This window comes from Bos taurus, chromosome 15 (genome assembly GCF_002263795.3).
Source record: "Bos taurus isolate L1 Dominette 01449 registration number 42190680 breed Hereford chromosome 15, ARS-UCD2.0, whole genome shotgun sequence".
Taxonomy (NCBI): Eukaryota; Metazoa; Chordata; class Mammalia; order Artiodactyla; family Bovidae; genus Bos; species Bos taurus.
Window position 1 is genome coordinate 40167428 of NC_037342.1, and position 21580 is coordinate 40189007.

At 42.9% G+C, this 21580-nt stretch overlaps 1 protein-coding gene across 2 annotated transcripts in view; it reads right to left on the reverse strand.

The window, feature by feature from the left end:
- Positions 1 to 609: 609 nt before the first annotated feature.
- PARVA (parvin alpha) overlaps positions 610 to 21580 on the reverse strand; it is a 179092-nt gene continuing 158121 nt past the window's right edge. The window contains exon 13 of one of the 2 annotated variants that reach the window (XM_024975536.2): positions 610 to 2620. In XM_024975536.2, the coding sequence (XP_024831304.1) occupies positions 2544 to 2620 (77 nt within the window). In that variant the 3' untranslated portion in view covers positions 610 to 2543. 2 annotated transcript variants of the gene reach the window in all.

The window sequence follows — 21580 nt, forward strand, 5'->3', positions numbered from 1 at the left end:
TTGTTGGGATATCTGGAAGCAAATACTAGAAACAACAAAATAGTTGCCTCTGGAGACAGGTATTGTCTGCTGGGAAAAAGGAGGGAGGAAGACTGGGTTTTTCACTAGATATCCATTCATGCTTTTTGAATTTTGCACAATTTACACATTAACTATTAAAAATATGAAATAATCTAAATTTAGAAAAGACGAAAAAAGGATCCAGTGAGCCTACAGAGACTTGATTTTTGCCTCAGATTTTTTTTTTTTCTTTTAAAAGAGACAAAGGTTACGTTTGGTTTATTTGTTTTCTGATGCCTTTTACCCCGCTTCAAAAACAGTCACGTTTTAGGCACAAGGTTCCATAATGTAAAGAAAAACCTCTAAATGAGATGGCAGAGTTATAAAAGCAGGCCCAAGCCCTGGAATTTCAGAGTAAGGTAAAGACCTTGGTCTCAAAACACCATTTTCTGACAGATTGGACCTGCTATTAAAAGAATTTCCAAGTGTTCTGATGTGTTTTCATATAGTACATATGTAAAATATAAAAAGGAGTGCTCTTCATAAGTCACTTGTCCACTGTCCATTTGCAGCTTGAATATAAGAAAAAAGCACAACATGGAGACAAAATTCATATAGCAAAGCACATTTAAATGAGTTCATTTCTCTTATTTCATCTGCTTTAGTATTGCTCAAGGAGACAAAGCAATTATTTATGCTGAATCGCTATCAGGAATTTAAAAAAGAGCAAACTGAGATAGTACTGTATTTAGTGTTTCTTAATGACAAATGAATTATTTCACTAATTATGTAAAAAAGGATTGTATTCTTTTACACAGATCGACACAAGAGAGTACATTTTCTTTGTATCTTAAATGCTGAATAATACTTTTCGAGTGAAATCTCTCCAGAAATAAGTAGTATATTGAAATTATATGGGTTTTGAGCAACTGCAGCGAGACTGTAGAGTAAGAATTGATGAAAAGCAGGAAGGAATGTTTGGACATGACGGAAGGCCTCCCTCTGGGTGGTGTAGATAGAGATCACGATGAATTCCTCAAATCAGAGAGGGGCTTTGTGCAACTGGGCCTCAAGTAGTACGAAAGTAGGCACAGACATCCAGAGGTGGGAATACGGGCAAGTGTCCACCTAGCATACTTCAGTAAATTCTATAATGAAGATCTATCAGTACAAGTTACTACCTATCCCAAGGCTTTGGTCAACGTAGAGTACAAATGTGAAATACCACAAGCCACATCCCTCGGTCTGAGGATGTCCCCCTGTATGCTAAGTGTGCAAGTATCTGCCCCACGCTTCTTGTCCTCCTAATCACCCCGCTTCAGCCCCTTTCCTATCCCAGGCCCTTCAGGCTAAGACAACTTGAGCCCTGTATTCCAAACTTCGGTTCATGTAGAGGGGATCCATGTAACCACAAGCCCGCGGGTAACCCACGCAAGGAAACCTACTCAGATTGGGTCTAAATAACTTGCATTTTTGCTTGCCTGAATTAGCCAGTAATTGCATGTGGGTAGACTTCGCCAGAAATGGTCTAAATGATCAATTAGAGGGCAAAAAGGAGTTCCTTTCTTTAAAGCTCAAGAGTCCCTGTTGAAGAGCCCTGCTTCCCAAGCCCTGCTCGCATGGGCCTGTGCCCAGCTCTCTGCGGTGCCTGGGTATATTGTACATTTGCCTAACGATAATGAATCAAGGACTTATTTTGTAGGAAAATATAGGGCACTTCCATTACATGCAATCAGGCAAAAAGGCTGCAAAATGTGCCACTCCATTAATTTCAAACAGAATCCTTTCCAAATGTCACCCTGAAACTAGAATAAGGGGTTATTACAAATCTGAAGGAATTAAGAGTAATTTTCATTTGTACAAAGGAGTTGAGGGATACGGCTCCTGCCACACACACACTATTAATTGGGCTAAATTTGATTTGCCAATTTCAGTGTGAACCACTGAGTCCTGACCTAGCCTGCCTTGTGCTGAGATCAGGGGTCCTATCTTCTTGGAGGGCGCAGGTGCACATGCAAACGCAAGTACAGGATGTACAGAGAATGTAACATAATGGGCTAGTATTAACGAACATGTTCTTCAAAGAAGCAAAACAAATGGCAGCTTCTGCCAAGTCACGTAACCTCTCTGAGCCTCAGTTTCCTTATCTGTAAAAGGGGCTGATAACATCTTCTTCAGTGGGAGTCATGAGTATTCACGAGTTGGAGTAGGTCAGAGCACTTAGCGTGGTGCCCAGCCCATAGGTTACACCCATTAAATGGTAACTCTTATCTTTGTTTTCATCTTGTGAGGGTGGGTAGGTGGGTGGATGGGCTGTGGTGCCTAAGCTGGTTCCAGATTACACAGAAGGAAATCTGGACCTGGTACCAGGATGGGTCAGCCTCAGAGCCTAGGAGGTCAGGTCAGCCCATTGAGGTCATTTCCTTCCTGATCTCAGTTCCCACTATCTCTGAGAAAAGAGCAGCTGGACTTGGAGGAGAGCACAGAGCAGGAGACAGGAGTAAGCAGGATAAGGCGCTTCCGGGGATGGTCCAGTCTGACCCTCACTCCACGTTCCGGTACTTGGTGAAGAGGTTGTATAACACTCGCAGGGTAGATTTCAGGTCACAGTTGACGATGTCTGCATAGGAAACAAAACAAAAAACACATTGCTTCAGTGGTGTCCAAATTGGCATTGGTTGTCCCCTTCCTCCTGCCACCCACCATGGGTGCCCAGCATGGTCCCAGGGGAGGGGTGTGCTCCTGGAGAGCCACCTCCCTGTCCTGCTAGGACAGAAGAGCAGCCCCACAAGCCAACCAGGGGCAGGTGGGTGTTGAAGGATGGGAGGGCTATGCAGCAAGACTTCAGAGCAGGGGACAGTGAGGGGCAGAGGTGCTGGGGTGTGGGTGTTGCACCTCTCACTGAAAGACAGCAGGCTCCAGGGCACGCAGCCTTTGCCCTGGAATCAGCATCTCAGGTGCGAGGAACCTGACCCGACTCTGTCCCTGGTCTCACCTGTGTCTGGGGGCCCCTCTGCCTTTACCCTGCACCACAGAGCCAGCTGTGAGTGGTGGAAAGGAGGGGATAGCCTGGGGCTACAGTGGGGGATGAGGCGGTGGCTTAGGACTAAGCCACCTCTCCTTTAAGAAGGGAGGGCGGGCCCCTAGATGGCATAGGAGCCCACCTGGCAGGGAATACTGGGTAGACAGGTGTCATCTGAAAGATTAAGGACAGAGCAAGGTGGCCGGATTTGAGACTGGGAGCTGGACTCTATTATCAGGAGAATTCCACTGCGGGTCCTGAGCTTTCATGCAACCATTTCCTCCCCCCTCACTTCCCCTGTCCCCTCTCTCTGTTCCTGTCTTCATTGGTCACTTTCTCTGGCTGCCTTACTAACCCTCTGCTGACACTGACTTCTCCACCTTCTCCCCACAAGGCTCTGCTCTGGCCCTTCTGCACTCATGACTCTGCTGGAGAGCCTTCCCTGAAGAACCAGCATAGAGAAAACGTAAAGAAAGGAACTCTTTGCCTACTATAGGGTTACATGCTTGTGTGTGCTCTGTCGCTTCAGTTGTGTCCAAGTCTTTGTGACCCTATGGACTGTAGTCTGCCAGGCTCCTCTGTCCATGGAACTGTCCAGGCAAGAATACTGGAATAGGTATTGCTATGCCCTCCTCCAGGGGATCTTCCTGACCTGGGATCAAACCCATGTCTCTTGCATCTCCTGCATTGCAGGTGGATTCTTTCCCCACTGAGCCACCTGGGAAGCCCATATACAGTTACAAACTGTGGTAATTATAAGGAAAAGTTAAAAAAAGAGAAAGGTGAAAGCCTAATGACTATACAAGGCAGGAGAGTTGAGATTGAGGATTACATAAGTCGAAAAAGGGCAAGTGGAGGGAAATTTCAGGAGCCGGGGTGGCTGTTTCCCTTGAACTGGGTGCTAGTTACAGGTGGCTCGTGGAATATTTCACTAACCCACACTTTTATGTGCCACTCTTTATGTGATATTTTTCATAGTAAAAGTTATTAGGAAAAAAAAAACACAAAAAAACACCCTAACTGTGCAGAACGTCAGATGAAGTAAATGATGTCAGAGAATAGAAAATAATAAATGCTCTAGGATTCAAAAGTGGGAGAGAGGAGGCTGAGCTGCTGTGAGAGAAGGGTTTGGGGACAAGGTCAGGGTTCCAGCAGTGGCCTGGTGAATAGGAACGGGGATCATTCAGGACCAGCAGAGTGGGAGGCGGGGGCTCCAGTGGCTCCAGGTCTTAGCCTGGGAACCCAGGCAGCTGTGGCTACTGCCATAGTCAGGTGTGCCCAGGTCCCAGCACCGCAAAAATTAAGACCAACTGGGCCAGAAGCCGAGGGCCCAGGGCTCGGGAATCTCCTTAGGGCTCCCTCAACTCCTGGAAAGCCTCCTGCCTGCTCCTGCCCAGGCCTCGTCTCAGTTGTACACCAATCCTGCTCCACCCTGCGGGGCTCAGACTCTGCTCCAAGCTCTCTCGCTGATAGACCAAGGGCTCAGGGACCAGCCGCCAGACCTGGAGCGCAGCCCCCTTTCTGCTTCCGCGTTGGTTCCTGCACAGATCTGAGCCTCTAACTGGGATCCTGACCCGTAGCTGAGACCTGCTACCTCGCCCTGGTCAGGCTGAATCACTTTCTGCCAAATACAGTCCCATGTCCTCTGGGCTAATTCCTGTCCTCCCCTTACTGCTTGATGTTGAGTGTTCCTTAAATTCCACTCAAGTCAAAGATTAGGGAGTTAGCCTAAGGAGGAACTGCTAGAGAGGCAGACAGGGGCAAAGGTGAGCTCAACAAGGGAGTGTGTGAAGGGGCAGGTAGGGTAACACTGCGGCCACTGCCGCTGGTTCCTAACTGGGCTCCTCAAAGCCTCTTGCCCTCTCCTGTCCATTGTACTCACTGCAGTTAGACTACTTGGTTTCTGGGTATGGTTGTGCAAGATGCACACTCCACGGTACATTATTCACATTTGCACAGTGTTACCATAGATAACAACATAACTCTGGTCCTAGGAGGCTACCCTGGTGGCTGAGATGGTAAAGAATGTGCCTATAATGCAAGAGGCCCGGGTTCGATCCCTGGGTCGGGAAGATCCCCTGGAATATGGAATGGCTTCCCACTCCAGTATTCTATGGACAGAGGAGCCTGGTGGGCTATAGCCCGTAGGGTCACAAAGAGTCGGACATGACTGAGTGACTAACAGGAGGTGTGCAGCTCACAGCTTGTATGGTCATACAGCCATGTCACTTAAAGCCCAAAATCCTCATCCACGGTTTCACAGGGCAAAAGCTGACTCCAGCCCACCTCTCCAATCTCATGTCCTGCCATGTTCTGCTCATTCACTCTGCACTGACCACACTGGCTTTCTTTTACAACCTCCCAATAGGCTGTCCTCCATTATCTCAGCCTCTGCACACACTGTTAAACACCTAGATTGTTCTTCCCAAGTAGCTGACTCCCGATCCTCTTGTAGACCTCAGCTCAAAGCACTGCCTCCTTCGTGAAGTCTTTCTGACACCTGGTCTTGGTGAGGGCACCCTGTCTTATGTTCTCAAAACTCTCACACTCTTCCTTCACAGCACTCTCTCCAGTTCTAAATCAATGATTTGTGTGCTTATTTGATGAAATCTGTCTCTGCCTAGACTCTGAGCAATGTGACTGCAGAGAATTGATCGTGTTTTGCTCCAGTGCCTGGCCTGGTACCTGGCATGCACAGACCTCAGACATATTAGTAGGAGATGAATGAATGAACTGATGCTGAAGCTGAAACTCCAGTACTTTGGCCACCTCATGCAAAGAGCTGACTCATTTGAAAAGACCCTGATGCTGGGAAAGATTGAGGGCAGGAGGAGAAGGGGATGACAGAGGATGAGATGGTTGGATGGCATCACCGACTCGATGGACATGGGTTTGGGTGGACTCCGGAGTTGGAGATGGACAGGGAGGCCTGGTGTGCTGCGGTTCATGGGGTCACAAAGAGTCAGACATGACTGAGCGACTGAACTGAACTGAAATGAATGAATAATTGCCCAGTGTCCTGGAAGCCAAGAAAGAAAATTCTAGAAAGAGGGGATGACTAGTAGAGCCATATGCTCCCAAGAAGGTAAGAGCTGGAAAGAGTCTCAGGGGACATGGTCCTACTGGTGGCTTGGGAGAGAGCATGGCCACATGTAGGTGGAGGCAAAGTGTTCACAGCAGAATGAGCAGTGGGCATGGGCGCAAAGGAGGGACTTGGGAGCCTGATGAAGGACAGACACGGAAGGAGACGAGAGGATTTGTTTTTCTCTTTTAAAGACAGGTGAGTTCTAAGGTTGCTTGAGAAAGAAAATGGCCAATATGGGAAAAGGTTTCAAAATGTCCATTGAACCTAATTAATTTTATTTCTTCTTTTATTGAAATAAGTTGGTTTACAATATTACATTCGTTTCAGGTGTACAACACAGTGATTCAACATTTTCATAGATATACCCCATTTAAAGTCACTAAAAACAATGGCTATATCTTCCTGTGCTGTACAGTATACCCTTGTTGCTTATTTATTTTATACATAGTCGTTTGTATCCGTGAATCCCCTACCGCTATCTTGTTCCTCCCTCCTTCCCTTCCCCTCCTGGTAACCACTAGTTTGTTCTCATATCTGCGAGTCTGTTTTGTTGTATTCATTCATTTGTTTTTTAGATTCTACATATAAGGGAGATCATACAGTATTTGTCTGTCTGTATCTAGCTTATTTCACTAAGCATAATATTCTGTAGGTCCATCCATCTTGCCGAATGTCACAGTTTCTTAATCCACTGATTTGCTGAGGAGCACCTGAGTTGCTTCTACATCTTGGCTGTTGTAAATAGAGCTGCTATGAACATCAGGTACATGTATCTTTTTGAATTAGAGATTTCATCTTTTCTAGTTACATACCCAGCAGTGGGATTGCTAGATCATATTGTAGTTCAACTTTTAGTTTTTAAGGAAGCTCCATACTATTTTTCATCAGTTCAGTCAGTCATATCCGACTCTTTGCGACCCCATAGACTGTAGCACGCCAGGCTTCCCTGTCCATCACCAACCCCGGAAGTTTGCTCAAACTCATGTCCATTGAGTCGGTGATGTCATCCAACCATCTCATCTTCTGTCATCCCCTTCTCCTCCTGCCTTCAATCTTTCCCAACATCAAGGTCTTTTCCAAGGAGTCAGTTCTTCGCATCAAGTGGTCAAAGTATTGGAGTTTCAGCTTCAGCATCAGTCCTTCCAATAAATATTCAGGACTGATTTCATTTAGGATTGACTTGTTGGATCTCCTTGCAGTCCAAGGGACTCTCAAAGAGTCTTCTCCAACACCACAGTTCAAAAACATCAATTCTTCAGTGCTCAGCTTTCTTTATAGTCCAACTCACATTCATACATGACTACTGGAAAAACCATAGCTTTGACTAGACAGACCTTTGTTGGCAATGTCTCTGCTTTTTAATATGCTCTCTAGGTTGGTCATAGATTTTCTTCCAAGGAGCAAGCATCTTTTAATTTCATGGCTGCAGTCACCATCTGCAGTGATTTTGGAGCCCCCCAAAATAAAGTGCTTACTTCAGCAGCACATATACTATTTTCCATAGTGGCTTCAGTAATTTATATTCCTACCAGCAGTATAGGAGGGTTCCCTTTTCATCCTCTCACTACATTTACTATTTGCAGATATTTTCCTGACAGCCATTCTGAGAGGTGTGAGGTGCTATCTCATTGTCATTCTGATTTGCATTTCTCAGATTAGTGATGCTGAGCAAAATTTTCTGTGCTTGTTGCCCATCTGTATATCTTCTTTTAAAAATGTCTGTTCAGGTCTTCTGCTCATCTTTTAATCAGGTAGTTTGACTTTTTTCTATTGAGTTGTATGAGCTACTTACATACTTTGGATGGTGGTTTAGTCACTCAGTTGTGTCTGACACTTTGTAACCCCATGGACTGTAGCCTGCAAGGCTCATCTGTCCATGGATTTTCCAGGGAAGAATACTGGAGTGGGTTGCCATTTCCTTTTTCAGGGGAACTTCACAACCCAGGGATTGAACCCAGGTCTCCTGCATTGCGGTCAGATTCTTTACTAGCTGATCTGCCAGGGGATCCTCTAGTAACCACTTACTGATAATACAATTTGAAAATATTTTCTCCCATTCAGTAGGTTTTTTTTGTTTGTTTTGTTTTATTTTATCAATGTTTCTTTTGATGTAAAAGCTTTTAAATTTAAGTTCCATTTATTTATTTTTGCTTTTGTTTCTTTCCTGTTAGGAGAGAGATCTACGAAAATCTGCTACAATTTGTCAAAGAATATCAAAGAATATTTGGCCTGTGTTCTACTGTAGGAGTTTTATGGTTTCAGGTTGTAAATTTAGGTCTTTAATCCACTTTGAGTTTATTTTTGTATACAATATGAACAAATGTTCTAATTTCTTTCTTTTACATGTAGCTGTCCAGTTTTCCCAGTACAAGTTATTGAAGAGACTGTCTTTCCTCCATTGTACATTCTTGCCTCCCTTGTTGTAGATAAACTGAGCACAAGTGTGTGGGTTTATTTCTGGGCTCTCTATTCTGTTCCATTGATGTATATGTCATTTTTATTACTGTGGCTTTGCAATGTAAAGTTAGAGCAAATGATTCCCCCAGCTTTGTTCTTTATTCTCAAGATTACCTTGGCAAGTGGGGTGTTTTGTGGTTACATATAAATTTTAGGATTATTTTTTCTAGTTCTGTGAAAAATGTCATGAGTATTTTGGAAGAGATTATGTTAAATCTGTAATTGCTTTGAGTGGTACGGACATCTTAACTATTAACTCTTCCAATTCATGAACATGGAATATCTTTCCATTTCTTTGTATCATCTTCAATTTCCTTCATAAGTGTTTCATGGTTTTCAGATTATAGAACTTTCACTTCCTACAACTTTACTGAATTCATTTATTAGTTCTAATAGTTTTTTGGTGGAGACTTTAGGGTTTTCAAAATATAGCATCGTGTCATCTACAAAGGTGACTTTGTAGATGTCACCCTGGTAGTTTTTCTTCCTGTCCAGTTGGATACTTTTTATTTCTCTCTTCTGACTGCTATGGCTAGGACTTCCAACACTGTGTTAACTACAAGTGATGAAATGGGCATCCTTGTCCTAGTCCGGATTTTAGAGAAAAGGCTTTTTAGCTCTTCACTGTTGAGTATAGAGTTAACTGTGGGTTTATCATGTTGTTCAGTTGCTCAGTTGTGTGTGACTCTTTGCAACCCCATGAACTGCAGCATGCCAGGCTTTTTTATCCTTTCACTATCTCCCAGAGTTTGCTCAAACTCATGTCCATTGAGTCGATGATGCCATCCAGCCACCTCATCCTCTGTCGTTCCCTTCTCCTCCTGCCTTCAATCCTTCCCAGCATCAGGTCTTTTCCAATGAATCCACTCTTTTCATCAGGTGGCCAAAGTATTGGATTTTCAGCTTCAGTATAAGTCCTTCCAATGAATATTCAGGGTTGATTTCCTTTAGCATTGACTGGTGTGATCTCCTTGTTGTCCAGGGAACTCTCAACAGTCTTCTCTAGCACCACAGTTCGAAAACATCAATTCTTTGGCACTCAGCTTTTTGTATGGTCCAACTCTCACATGCATACAGAACTACTGGAAAAACTATACTTTTCACTAGATGAACCTTTGTTGGCAAAGTGATGTCTCTGCTTTTTATATGCTGTCTATGGTTGTCATAGTTTTTCTTCCAAGGAGCAAGCATCTATTAATTTCCTGGCTGCAGTCACTGTCTCTAGTGATTCTGGAGCCCAAGAAATTAAAGTCCATCACTGCTTCCATTGTCTCCCCATCTATTTGCCATGATGTGATGGGAATGGATGTCATGATCTTAGTTTTTTGAATGCTGAGTTTTAGGCCAGCTTTTTCACTCACCTCTTTCACCTCCATCAAGAGGCTCTTTAGTTCCTCCTCTTCACTTTTGGTCATGAGGGTGGTATAATCTGTATATATGAGGGTATTGATATTTCTCCTGGAAATCTTAATTCCAGCTTGTGATTCATCCAGCCCAGCATTTCTCATGATGTACTCTGCATGTAAGTTAAATAAGCAGGGTGACAATGTATAGCCTTGACATACTCCTTTCCCAATTTGGAAGCAGTCCATTGTTCCATGTCTGATTCTAACTGGCTTCTTGACCTGCATACAGGTTTCTCAGGAAGCAGGTAAGTTGGTCTGGTATTCCCATCTCTTTCAGAATTTTCCATAGTTTGTTGTGATCCACACAGTCAAAGGCTTTAGCGTAGTCAATGAAGCAGAAGTAGATGTTTCTCTGGAATTCTCTTGCTTTTTCTATGACCCAACAGATGTTGGCAATTTGATCTCTGGTTCCTTTGCCTTTTCTAAATCCATGTTGTACATGTGGAAGTTCTCCGTCACATACTGCTGAAGCCTAGTTTGAAGGATTTTGAGCATTACCTTCCTAGCATGTGAAATGAGAGGATAATTGTGCAGCAGTTTGAACATTCTTTGGCATTGCCCTTCTTTGCAATTGGAATTAAAGCCAGCCTCTTCCAATCCTGTGGCCACTGCTGAGTTTTCCAAATTTGCTGGTATATTGAGTGCAGCACTTTCACAGCATCATCTTTCAGGATTTGAAATAGTTCAACTGGAATTCCATCACCTCCACTAGCTTTGTTCATAGTAATGCTTTCTAAGGCCCACTTGACTTCATACTCCAGGATGTCTGGCTCTAGGTGAGTGACCACACCACTGTGGTTATCCAGGCCATTAAGACCTTTTTTGTACAGTTCTGTGTATTTTTGCCACCTCTTCTTACTCTCTTCTGCTTCTGTTAGGTCCTTACTGTTTCTGTCCTTTATCATGCCCATCTTTGCATGAAATGTTCCCTTGTTATCTCTAATTTTCTTAAAGAGATCTCTAGTTTTTCCTGCTCTATTGTTTTCCTCCATTTCTTTACATTGTTCACTTAAAAAGGCTTTCTTATCTTAAATCACCTTTATTGTATTAAGATATGTTCCTTCTATACCAACTTTGAGAATTTTTTTTTATCATGAATGGATGTTGAATTTTGTCAAATACCTTTTTTGTCTACTGAGATGATCATATGATTTGTATCCTTCCTTTTTTTAATGTGATGTAGCACATTGATTTAGGCATACTGAACCATCCTTGCATTCCTGGGATAAGTCCCATTTAATTTTGTGATTTTTATATTGTTGAATTAGGGTAATATTTTTGTCATGCATTTTTACTTATATTTATCATAGATATTGGCCTGTAATTTTTTATTTTTTGTAGTATCTTTGCCTGATTTTGGTATCTGGGTAATGATGACCTTGTAGAATGAATTTATGAATGTTCTCCTCTCTCCAGTGTTTTTTAACAGTTGAGAAGGATGATATTAGTTCTTTGTGTGATACAGTAGGACCTTGTTCTTTATCCACTCTATATATAATAGCTTACCTCTGCTAACTCGAACCTCCCACTTCATCTCTTCCCCAACCCCCTCTACCTTGGCAACCACAAGTCTGTTCTCTGTCTATGAGTCTGTTTATGTTTTGTAGATACATTCATTTATGTCATATTTTAGATTCCACATATAAGTGATTACATATGGTATTTATTTGTCTTTTTTCTGACTTCACTTAGTATGATAATCTCTAGTTGTGCCTGTGTTGCTGCCAAGGGAATCATTTCATTCCTTTTTATGGCTGAGTAGTATTCCATTGTGTATTAACATATGTATGGATTCTTCTTTATTCATTCATCTGTCAATGGACATTTAGGTTATTTCCATGTCTTGGCTATTATGAAGAGTGCTGCTGTGAACACAGGGGTGCACGTATCTTTTTGGATTGTAGTTTTGTCCAGAAATATTCTGAGGAGTGAGATTGCTGGGTCATATGGTAATTCTGTTTTTTGTTCTCTGAGGAACCTCCATACTGTTTCCCACAGGGGCCGTACCAACTTACATTCCCACCAAAGTGTGGGAGAGTTCCCTTTTCTCCACATACTCTCCAGCATTTGTTATTTGTAGAGTTTTAAAAATAATTGTATTTACTTATGTATTCATTATTTTTGGCTGTGGTGGGTCTTGTTGCCGTGCGGGCCTTTTCTCTAGTTGTGGCGAGCAGGGACCACTCTAGTCGTGGTGCACAGGCTTCTCACAGTGGTGGCTCCTCTTGCTGCAGAGCACAGGCTCTGGGCACACAAGCTTCAGCAGTGCAGCACATGGGCTCAGCAGCTGCAGATCCAGGGCTCTAGAGCACAGGCTCACTAGTTGCAGTGCGTGGACTTAGTCACTCTGTGGCACATGGGATCTTCCCAGATCAGGGATTGAACATGTGTCTTCTGCATTAGCAGGTGGATTCCTGACCACTGACTGAGCCACCAGGGAAGCCCCGGTAGAGTTTGTAATGATGACCATTCTGACTGGTGTGAAGTGGTACCTCATTGTAGTTTTGACTCGCATTTCTCTAGTCATTAGCAAGACTAAGCATCTTTCCATGTATCTTGACCATTTTTATTTCTTCTTTGGAGAAAGATCTATTTAGGTCTTCTACCCATTTTTGGATTGCGTTGTTTTTTTTGTTGTTCTTGAGCTGTATGAGCTGCTGTGTATTTTGGAAATTACACGCCTTTGTCAGTCACATCACTTGCAAATATTTTCTCCCAGTTTGTACATTGTCTTTTTAAAAATGGTTTCCTTTTCTACGCAAAAGCTTGTAAGTTGTTTATTTTTGTTTTTATTTCTATTGCCTTGGGAGACTGACCTAAGAAAACACTGGTACGATTTAAGTCAGAGTATGTTGTGCCTATGATCTCTCTAGGAATTTTATGGTGTCATGTTTTATGTTTAAATCTTTAAGCCATTTTGAGTTTGTGTATGGTGAGAAGATGTGTTCTAACTTCACTGAGTTATATGCAGCCCTTCAACTTTCCCAACACTATTTGTTAAAGAGACTGTCTTATTCCCTTTGTATATCCTCGCTTCCTTTATCAAAAATAAAGTTACTGGAGGTGTTTGGGTTTATTTCTGGGCTCTCTGTTCTGTCTCATTGATCCATATGGCTGTTTCTGTGCCAGTACCACACTATCTTCAATTACTGAAACTTTGTAGTAACCAAAAGTCTGGGAGGATTATGCCTTCTGCTTTGTTCTTTTTCTTCAGGATTGTTTTGGCAATTATGGATCTTTATACATTTTAGGATTATCTGTTCTGGTTCTTTGAAATATGTCATGAGTGACAGGACTGTATTAAATCTGGAGATTTCTTTGGGTTGTGTGGAGAAGGAAATGGCAACGTACTCCAGTATCCTTGCCTAGAGAATTCTATGGACAGAGAAGCCTGGTGGGCTACAGTCCATGGGGTTGCAAAGAGTCGGTCATGACCGAGCAACTAAACACACACACTTGGGTTGTATGGCCATTTTAACAATATAAATTCTTCCAATCCAAAGGCATGGGATATCTCTCCACTTCTTTGAATCATCTTCAATTCCCTTTATTAATGTTTTATAGTTAGTGTATAAGTCTTCCAGTTCTTTTGTTAGGTTTATTTCTAGTATTTCTTTTTTGGGAATTCAACTTTGAAAGGTATTTTTTATTTTTATTTTTTCTTAATTATTATTATTTTTTTTACAATATTGTATTGGTTTTGCCATACATCAACATGCATCTGCCACGGCTGCTGCTTCTAGAATATTTATCTTAAATTGTATTTATTTGTTTTTGGCTGTGCTGATCTTCACTGTTGTGTGCGGGCTTTCTCTGCTCGTGGCGAGCAGGGCTACTCTCTAGTCGCGGTGCGTGGGCTTCTTAGGGTGTGGGCTTCTCTCGTTGTGCAGCATGGGCTCTAGGGCTCTCGGGCTTCAGTAGTTGTTTCACATGGGCTCAGCTGCCCTATGGCATGTGGACTCTTCCTGAACTAGGGATCGAGCCTGTGTCCTTTGCATTGGCAGGTGGATTCCCAACCACTGGGCCACCATGAAAGTCTGGTACTGTTTTTTACATTCCCTTTCTGATATTTCATTGTTAGTGTAAATAAATCCAATCGATTTTTGTACATTAATCTAATATCCTGCTACCTTGCTGAATTTGTTTGTCAGTTCTAGTAGTTTTTGTATGTAGTCTTTAGGGTTTTCTATATATATAGAATCGTGACATCTGCATGTAATGACAATTTTACCTCTTCCTTCCCATTTGGATAACTTTTATTTCTTTTTCTCATCTGATTGCTGTGGTTGGTAGGACTTCCAATACTATGTTGATTAAAAGAGGTGAAAGTGTATGTCCTTGTTCCAGATTTTAGCAGGAAGACTTTTAGCTTTTCATTATTGAGTATTATATAGGCTATAGATTTGTCATGAATAACTTTTATTATGTTGAGATATGATCCCTCTATACCCACATTGGTAGGAGTTTTTAACATGAATGGATGTTGAATATTATCATATGCTTCTTTGGCATCTATTGAGATGATCATGTGGTTTTTGTCTTTTCTTTTGTATGTGGTGTATCACATTGACTGATTTGCATACACTGAAGCATGCTTGTGTACTTGGAATGAATCCCCTTGGTTGTGGTCTATGATCTTTTTCATGTGCTGTTGCATTCAGTTTGCTAATGTTTTGATGAGAATTTTTACATCCCTATTCATCAAAGATATAAGCCTGTGGTTTTCTTTTTTGGTAGTATCTTTATCTGGTATTGGTATCAGGGTGATGGTGGCTTCAGAGAATGTCTTTGGGAGTGTTTTCCCTTCTTCAGTTTTTTGGAGGAGTTTGAGAAGCATTGGTATAAGTTCTCCTTTGTTTGGTAGAATTGCCTGTGAGGCCACCTGGTCCTGGACTTTTATTTGTACGGAGTTTTAAATTGATAGATTCTGTTTCATCTCTGGATTTCCCTGGTGGATCAGTGGTAAAGAATCCACCTGCCAGTGTGGAAGACACAGGTTTGATCCCTGGGCCGGGAAGATATTCTGGAGAAGGCAATGGCAACCCACTCCTGTATTCTTGCCTGGCAAATCTCATGGACATAGGAGCCTGGTAGGCTATAGTCCATGGCATCACAAAAGAGTAGGACATGACTTAGCAACTAAACAACAACAACAAAAATTTCATCTCGAGTGATAGGTCAGTTCAAACTGTCTTTTTGATTCAATTTTTGTGGGCTTTATATTTCTAGAAACTTGTCCATTTCTTTTAGGTTGTCAAATTTGTTTGCATATAATTGTCTCTAGTGAATCAGTTACGGAGAAGGCACTGGCGACCCACTCCAGTACTCTTGCCTGGAAACTCCCATGGACGGAGGAGCCTGGTGGGCTGCAGTCCATGGGGTCGCTGAGAGTCAGACACGACTGAGCGACTTCACTTTCACTTTCACTTTTCACTTTCATGCATTGGAGAAGGAAATGGCAACCCACTCCAGTGTTCTTGCCTGAGAATCCCAGGGACGGGGGAGCCTGGTGGGCTGCCATCTATGGGGTCACATAGAGTCAGACACAACTGACGTGACTTAGCAGCAGCAGCAGTGAATCAGTTATAAGTATATATATTGCTGTTGTTCTGCTGCTCAGTTGTGTACAACTCTTTGTGATCTCATGAGTGGCAGCACGCCAGGCTTGTCTATCCTTCACTATCTTCCGGAGATTAAATCAAACTCATGTCCATTGAGTCAATGATGCCATCCAACCATCTCATCAGCCCCTTCTCCTCTTGCCCTCAATTTTTTTCCAGAATCAGGGTCTTTTCCAATGAATCTGCTCTTTGCATCAGGTGCCAAAGTATTAGAGCTTCAGCATCAGTCCTGCCAATGAATATTCAGGACTGATTTCCTTTAGGATGGACTGGTTTGATCTCCTTGCTGTCCAGGGGACTCTCAAGAATCTTCTTCAACACTACAGTTTGAAAGCATCAGTTCATTGGAGCTCAGCCTTCTTTATGGTCCAACTCTCACATCTGTACATAACTACTGGAAAAACCATAGCTTTGACTAGATGAACTTTTGTTGGCAAAGTGATGTCTCTGCTTTTTAATATGCTGTTTAGGTTTGTCATTGCTTTTCTTCTAAGGAGCAAATGTCTTTTAATTTCGTGGCTACAGTCACCATCCACAGTGATTTTGGAGCCTAAGAAAATAGTCTGTCACTGTTTCCACTTTTTCCCTATCTATTTGCCATGAAGTGATAGGACTGGATGCCATGATCTTAGTTTTTTGAATGTTGAGTTTTAGGCCAGCTTTTTCACTCTTCTAACTTCATTAAGAGGCTCTTTAGTTCCTCTTCACTTTCTGCCATTAAAGTAGTATCATCTGCATATCTGAAGTTGTTGATATTTCTACTGGCAATCTTGATTCCAGCTTGTGATTCATCCAACCCAGCATTTTTCATGATGTACTCTGTGTATAAGTTAAATAAGCAGGGTGACAATATACAGCCTTGATGTACTCCTTTCCTGTTTTGGAACCAGTCTGTTGTTCTGCCTCCAGTTTTAACTGTTGCTTCTTGACCTGCATACAGGTTTCTCAGGAGGTAGGTAAGACGGTCTGGTTCCCACCTCTTTAAGAATTTTCCACAGTTTGTTGTGATCCACATGGTCAAAGGCTTTAGTGTAGTCAATGAAGCTGAAGTAGATGTTTTTCTGTAATTCTCTTGCTTTTTCTGTGATCCAACAGATGTTGGCAATTTGATCTCTGGTTCTTCTGCTTTTTCTAAAACCATCTTGTACATGTGGAAGTTCTCAGTTCATATACTGTTGAAGCCTAGCTTCAAGAATTTTGAGCATTACCTTGCTAGCATGTGAAAGAAGTGCAATTGTGTGGTAGTTTGAACATTCTTTCATATTGCTGTTCTTTGGGACTGGAATGAAAACTGATCTTTTCCAGTCCTGTGACCACTGTTGAATTTTCCAAATTTGCTGGTATATTGAGTGCAGCACTTTAACAGCATCATCTTTTAGGATTTGAAATAATTCACCTGGAATTCCATCACCTTCACTAGCTTTGTGCATACTAATGCTTCCTAAGGCCCACTTGACTTTGGACTCCAAGATATCTGGCTCTAGGTGAGTGATTAAACCATTGTGGTTATCTGGGTCATTAACAACTTTTTTGTACAGTTCTTCTATATATTCTTGCCACTTCTTAATCTCTTCTGCTTCTGTTAGGTCCATAGTGTTTCTGTCTTTTATCATGCCCCTTTGCATGAAATGTTCCCTTGATACCTCTAATTTTCTTAAAGAAATCCTTAGTTTTTCAGATTCTGTTGTTTTCCTCTATTTCTTTACATTGTTCACTTTCTTATCCCTCCTTGCTATTCTTTGCAATTCTGCATTCAGATGAGTATATCTTTCCTTATCTCCTTTGCCTCTCGTTTCTCTTCTTTTCTCAGCTATTTGTAAAGCCTCCTCAGACAATTATTTTGCCTTGTTGCATTTCCTTTTTTGGGGGATGGTTTTGATCACTGCCTCCTGTACAATGTTACGAACCTCCATCCATAGTTCTCCAGGCACTCTATCAGGTCTAATCCCTTGAATCTATTTGTCAGTTCCACTGTATAATCATAAAAGGGATTTGATTTAGGTCATATCTTAACGGCCTAGTGGTTTTCCCTACTTTCTTAAATTAAGGCTGAATTTTGCAATAAGGAGTTCATGATCTGAGCCATAGTCAGCTCCTGGTCTTGTTTTTGCTGACTGTATAGCGTCTTTCCATCTTTGGCCGCAAAAAACACCATCAACCTGAATTTGGTCTTGACCATCTGATGATGTCCATGTGCAGAGTAATCTTTTGAGTTGTTGGAAGAGGGTGTTTGCTATGACCAGTGCATTCTTTTGGCAAAACTCCGTTAGCCTTTGCCCTGCTTCATTTTGTACTCCAAGGCCAAACTGGCCTGTTACTCCAGGCTTGACTTTCTACTTTTGCATTCCAGTCCCGTTTGATGAAAAAGACATCTTTTTTTTTTTGGTGTTAGTTCTAGAAGGTCTTGTAGGTCTTCATAGAACCGTTCAACATATACATATATCCACTCTTTTAAAACTTCTTTTCCCATGTAGGTCACTATATAGGGTATTGAGTAGAATTCCCCGTTTTATACAGTAGGTCCTTATTCGTTATCTCTTTTATATAGTTAGTGTGTATATAATATAATAATTAAGATTATACATGTATAATCCCAGTTTCCCAATTTATGTCTCCACCCCTTCCTCCCCCCTACCATAACCATAAATTTGTTTTCTACATCTGTGACTATTTCTGGGTTGTAAATAGGTTTATTTGTAACATTTTTTAGATTCCACATATAAGTTATATTGTATGATGTTTTTCTCTTACTTCACTCAGTAGACAATCTCTAGGTCCACGAGTTTTAGTGCAAGTGACATAATTTCACTGTTTTTTTATGGCTGAATAATATTCCATGTATATATGTGCTATGTCTTCTTTATCCATTCCTCTGTTGATGGACATTTAGGTTGCTTCCGTGTCCTGGCTATTGTATATTATGCTGCAATGAATATAAGGGTGTATGTATCTTTCTCAATTATGGTTTTCTCCAGATATATGCACAGGAGTGGGACTGCAGGATCATGCTGCTGCTGCTGCTAAGTCGCTTCAGTCATGTCCAACTCTGTGCGACCCCATAGACGGCAGCCCACCAGGCTCCCCCGTCCCTGGGATTCTCCAGGCAAGGACACTGGAGTGGGTTGCCATTTCCTTCTCCAATGCATGAAAGTGAAAAGTGAAAGTGAAGTCGCTCAGTCGTGTCCGACTCTTCGTGACCCCATGGACTGCAGCCTACCAGGCTCTTCCGTCCATGGGATTTTCCTGGCAAGAGTACTGGAGTGGGGTGCCATTGCCTTCTCCGGCAGGATCATATGGTAGTTCTGTTTTTAGTTTTTTAAGGAACCTCCATACTGTAATCCACAATGGCTGTTCCAATTTACATTCCTACCAACAATGTATGAGGGTTCCCTCTCTCCACACCCTTTCTGATGGGTTCTTTTTTTATATTTTAGTTCCTTATTAAAATCTCACTGTATTAATCTATTCTTTTCCCTAATACAGTTTGCATTCTTATTACTAACGCTTTGAACTCTTTACCAAGTAAATTACTTCCACTTCATTGTTTCTTTTCCAGGGTTTTCTCTTGTTCTTTCAATTGAAATAAATTCCTGTATCTTGTCATCTTGATTAACTTGCTCTGTCCCTATGAGATTAGGTGAAACAGTTACTGACTCCATGGATGTCCTTGTGTGGAAGTGACTCTATACAGTCTGCATGTGTCCAGTGGCTTTGGTGGGAGAACTGGATCTGACATAAGCATGGGTCACATCTTTCCCCACGGTGTTCTGGCAGGTGTCACGTTGGTAGGAGGTGGGGTTGGAGATGGAGGGGCTACATGTAGAGCTAGGTGTGAGCTGGGCCGTCTGCTTTGCTCAGTGGCTGATATCACCCTACTGGGAGAGAGGTCCGGTCTCAAGTTGCTGAAGCAGAAGCTCTAATGTATGATCTGAACTGGCTCTGTTCCCCATAAGTGTGTGATCTCCCCCTCCCATCACCATCTCCCTAGAGCAGAGCAGGATTGGGCTGGACTGGGTCACAGAGGCGGTCTGTGTGTGGGCTGTGGCAGTCCCAGCCCTAGTTAGGGTCTTAGACCGCTTCTGATGTGCTGTCTCCATAAGCACCAGTAGAAGTTTCCCCTGCCCCTTTCAGAGGCTGTTCCATGTCCAAACCAGCTCCATCCCTCAGAATTGAGCATTCCCCTCGGCTGCAGCAGCCCTCGTCCTAGTGTGGAGCAGCCTCATGGAGCAAGTGGGGCTGGAGTAGTACTCAGCTCAGGCTGGGGCAGTTATGGCAAACCAGCCAGGGTCCCCTGCTGTTTCAATTGGCTTCCTCTGCCTTGTTTTGAGAGCTAGCAAGCATGCTCCTCATGAGAAGAGTCTAGGTTTCATATAGCCCTCCTATTTGTCCTACTGATTTTCAAACCTAAGGGGACTCATCCACCTGGTGTCAGATTCCAGGGCCAGGGTGCCCAATATGTGGCTTAGACTGCCCCCTCCCCAGGGAGGATCTCTGTCCATGTGATCCCCCTCCTCATCTGCGTCCCCTCCCAGGATCAGAGGTCTCTGATCGCTGCCCTTCCTTTCCTACCCAATTCTGTGCAGGTCTTTTACATAGCGTTGGTTGTACAAGAGTCTTTCTGCCAGTCTCCAGTTAGTTTTCAGTGAAAATTATTCCACATGTAGATATATTTTTGATGTGCTCATGAAGGAGGTGCGCTCTGCATCCTTCTACTCTGTCATATTGATACGTCTCCTCTGTTTTAATTTCCACTGAAATTTGAAGTGTATCTTCACTACAATGGGTTAATGATCTGCTTAAAGCTATTTGATGTCTTGGAATCAGTTTTCTTACTGGTGAGATTGGGTTTCGTGAACATATGAGAGAGAGAGAGAGAAGTTGCTCAGTCATGTCTGACTCTGTGACCCCATGGACTTTAGCTTACCAGGCTCCTTTGTCCATGGGATTTTTCAGGCAAGAGTACTGAAGTGGGTTGCCATTTCCTTCTTCAGGGGATCTTCCCAACCCAGGGATCAAACCCGCGTCTCCCGCATTGAAGGCAGATGCTTTACCGTCTGAGCCACCAGGGAAGCCTTGTGAACATATGAAGGGCTCCCTAAATGGTAGTTTCCTTTCAACTTTCCCATCTTTGCCTAGTAATAGAGCTTAACGGATAGCTGTTAAGTCTGTGCTTAAGTCTGTTAAGTCTCCATTGCACAACTCCAGGGGGTACCATTCACATAACGTAAGCCCTGCTCCTTGAGAAATCTGAGTTCATTCTTTCTGTAGGTCATTACCACTAGGTGGGCCTGGTGAAGTGGGGGACTACAAGCAGAGACACTACTTATTGTGTGTTCTTAGCAAGAAAGCCAAGGGCCACATAGGTAGTTCCTGGTAGGCCAGTAGGTGGGCCCTCTCAGCTAGGAAAGGAGCTTTGGATTCCTAGGAATGATCTATGACTCCCTGCAATATAAATACAGCCTCTTTAAAACCTTGGGCTAATAAATTGTATTAATAGCAAGTCAGTACTGCTCTGATCTCTTCTTTGTGCTGGTCCAGAGTCCCTGTCTGGGAGCAGACAGGACGGTAGGGCTCCTGGATAGACAGCCAGAGCAGAAGCTGTCTGGTCAAGGCCAAGGAAGAGACAAGTCAGACTCAAGGCCACGCCCTCCATGGACCCACTTAGGCCACCCCAGCCTCCCTCATCCCAGTCTGAGGTCCCTTCTCTGATGCCTTCCTACCTCCATCTTTGAGTTCCCTGACCAAGGTGGGAGGAAATCTGGTGGCTCCGTGCCACCAACTGGTGGGGGCTGGAATGAATGGGGTGGTCACAAGCCCCCTACTCAGGGTGAGCCCAGGCTCTAAGATGTCCTTTGTGTTCCAGCCTCCATCCCATCTCCAACGGATGGAGCTCATATGCAGTCTTTGCCTTGCTCTCCTGTTTCCATCCTTTGGTATGGGTTATTTTGGCAGTGATTTGCTACCCTGTCTAGTGATTTAGCCATAAGCT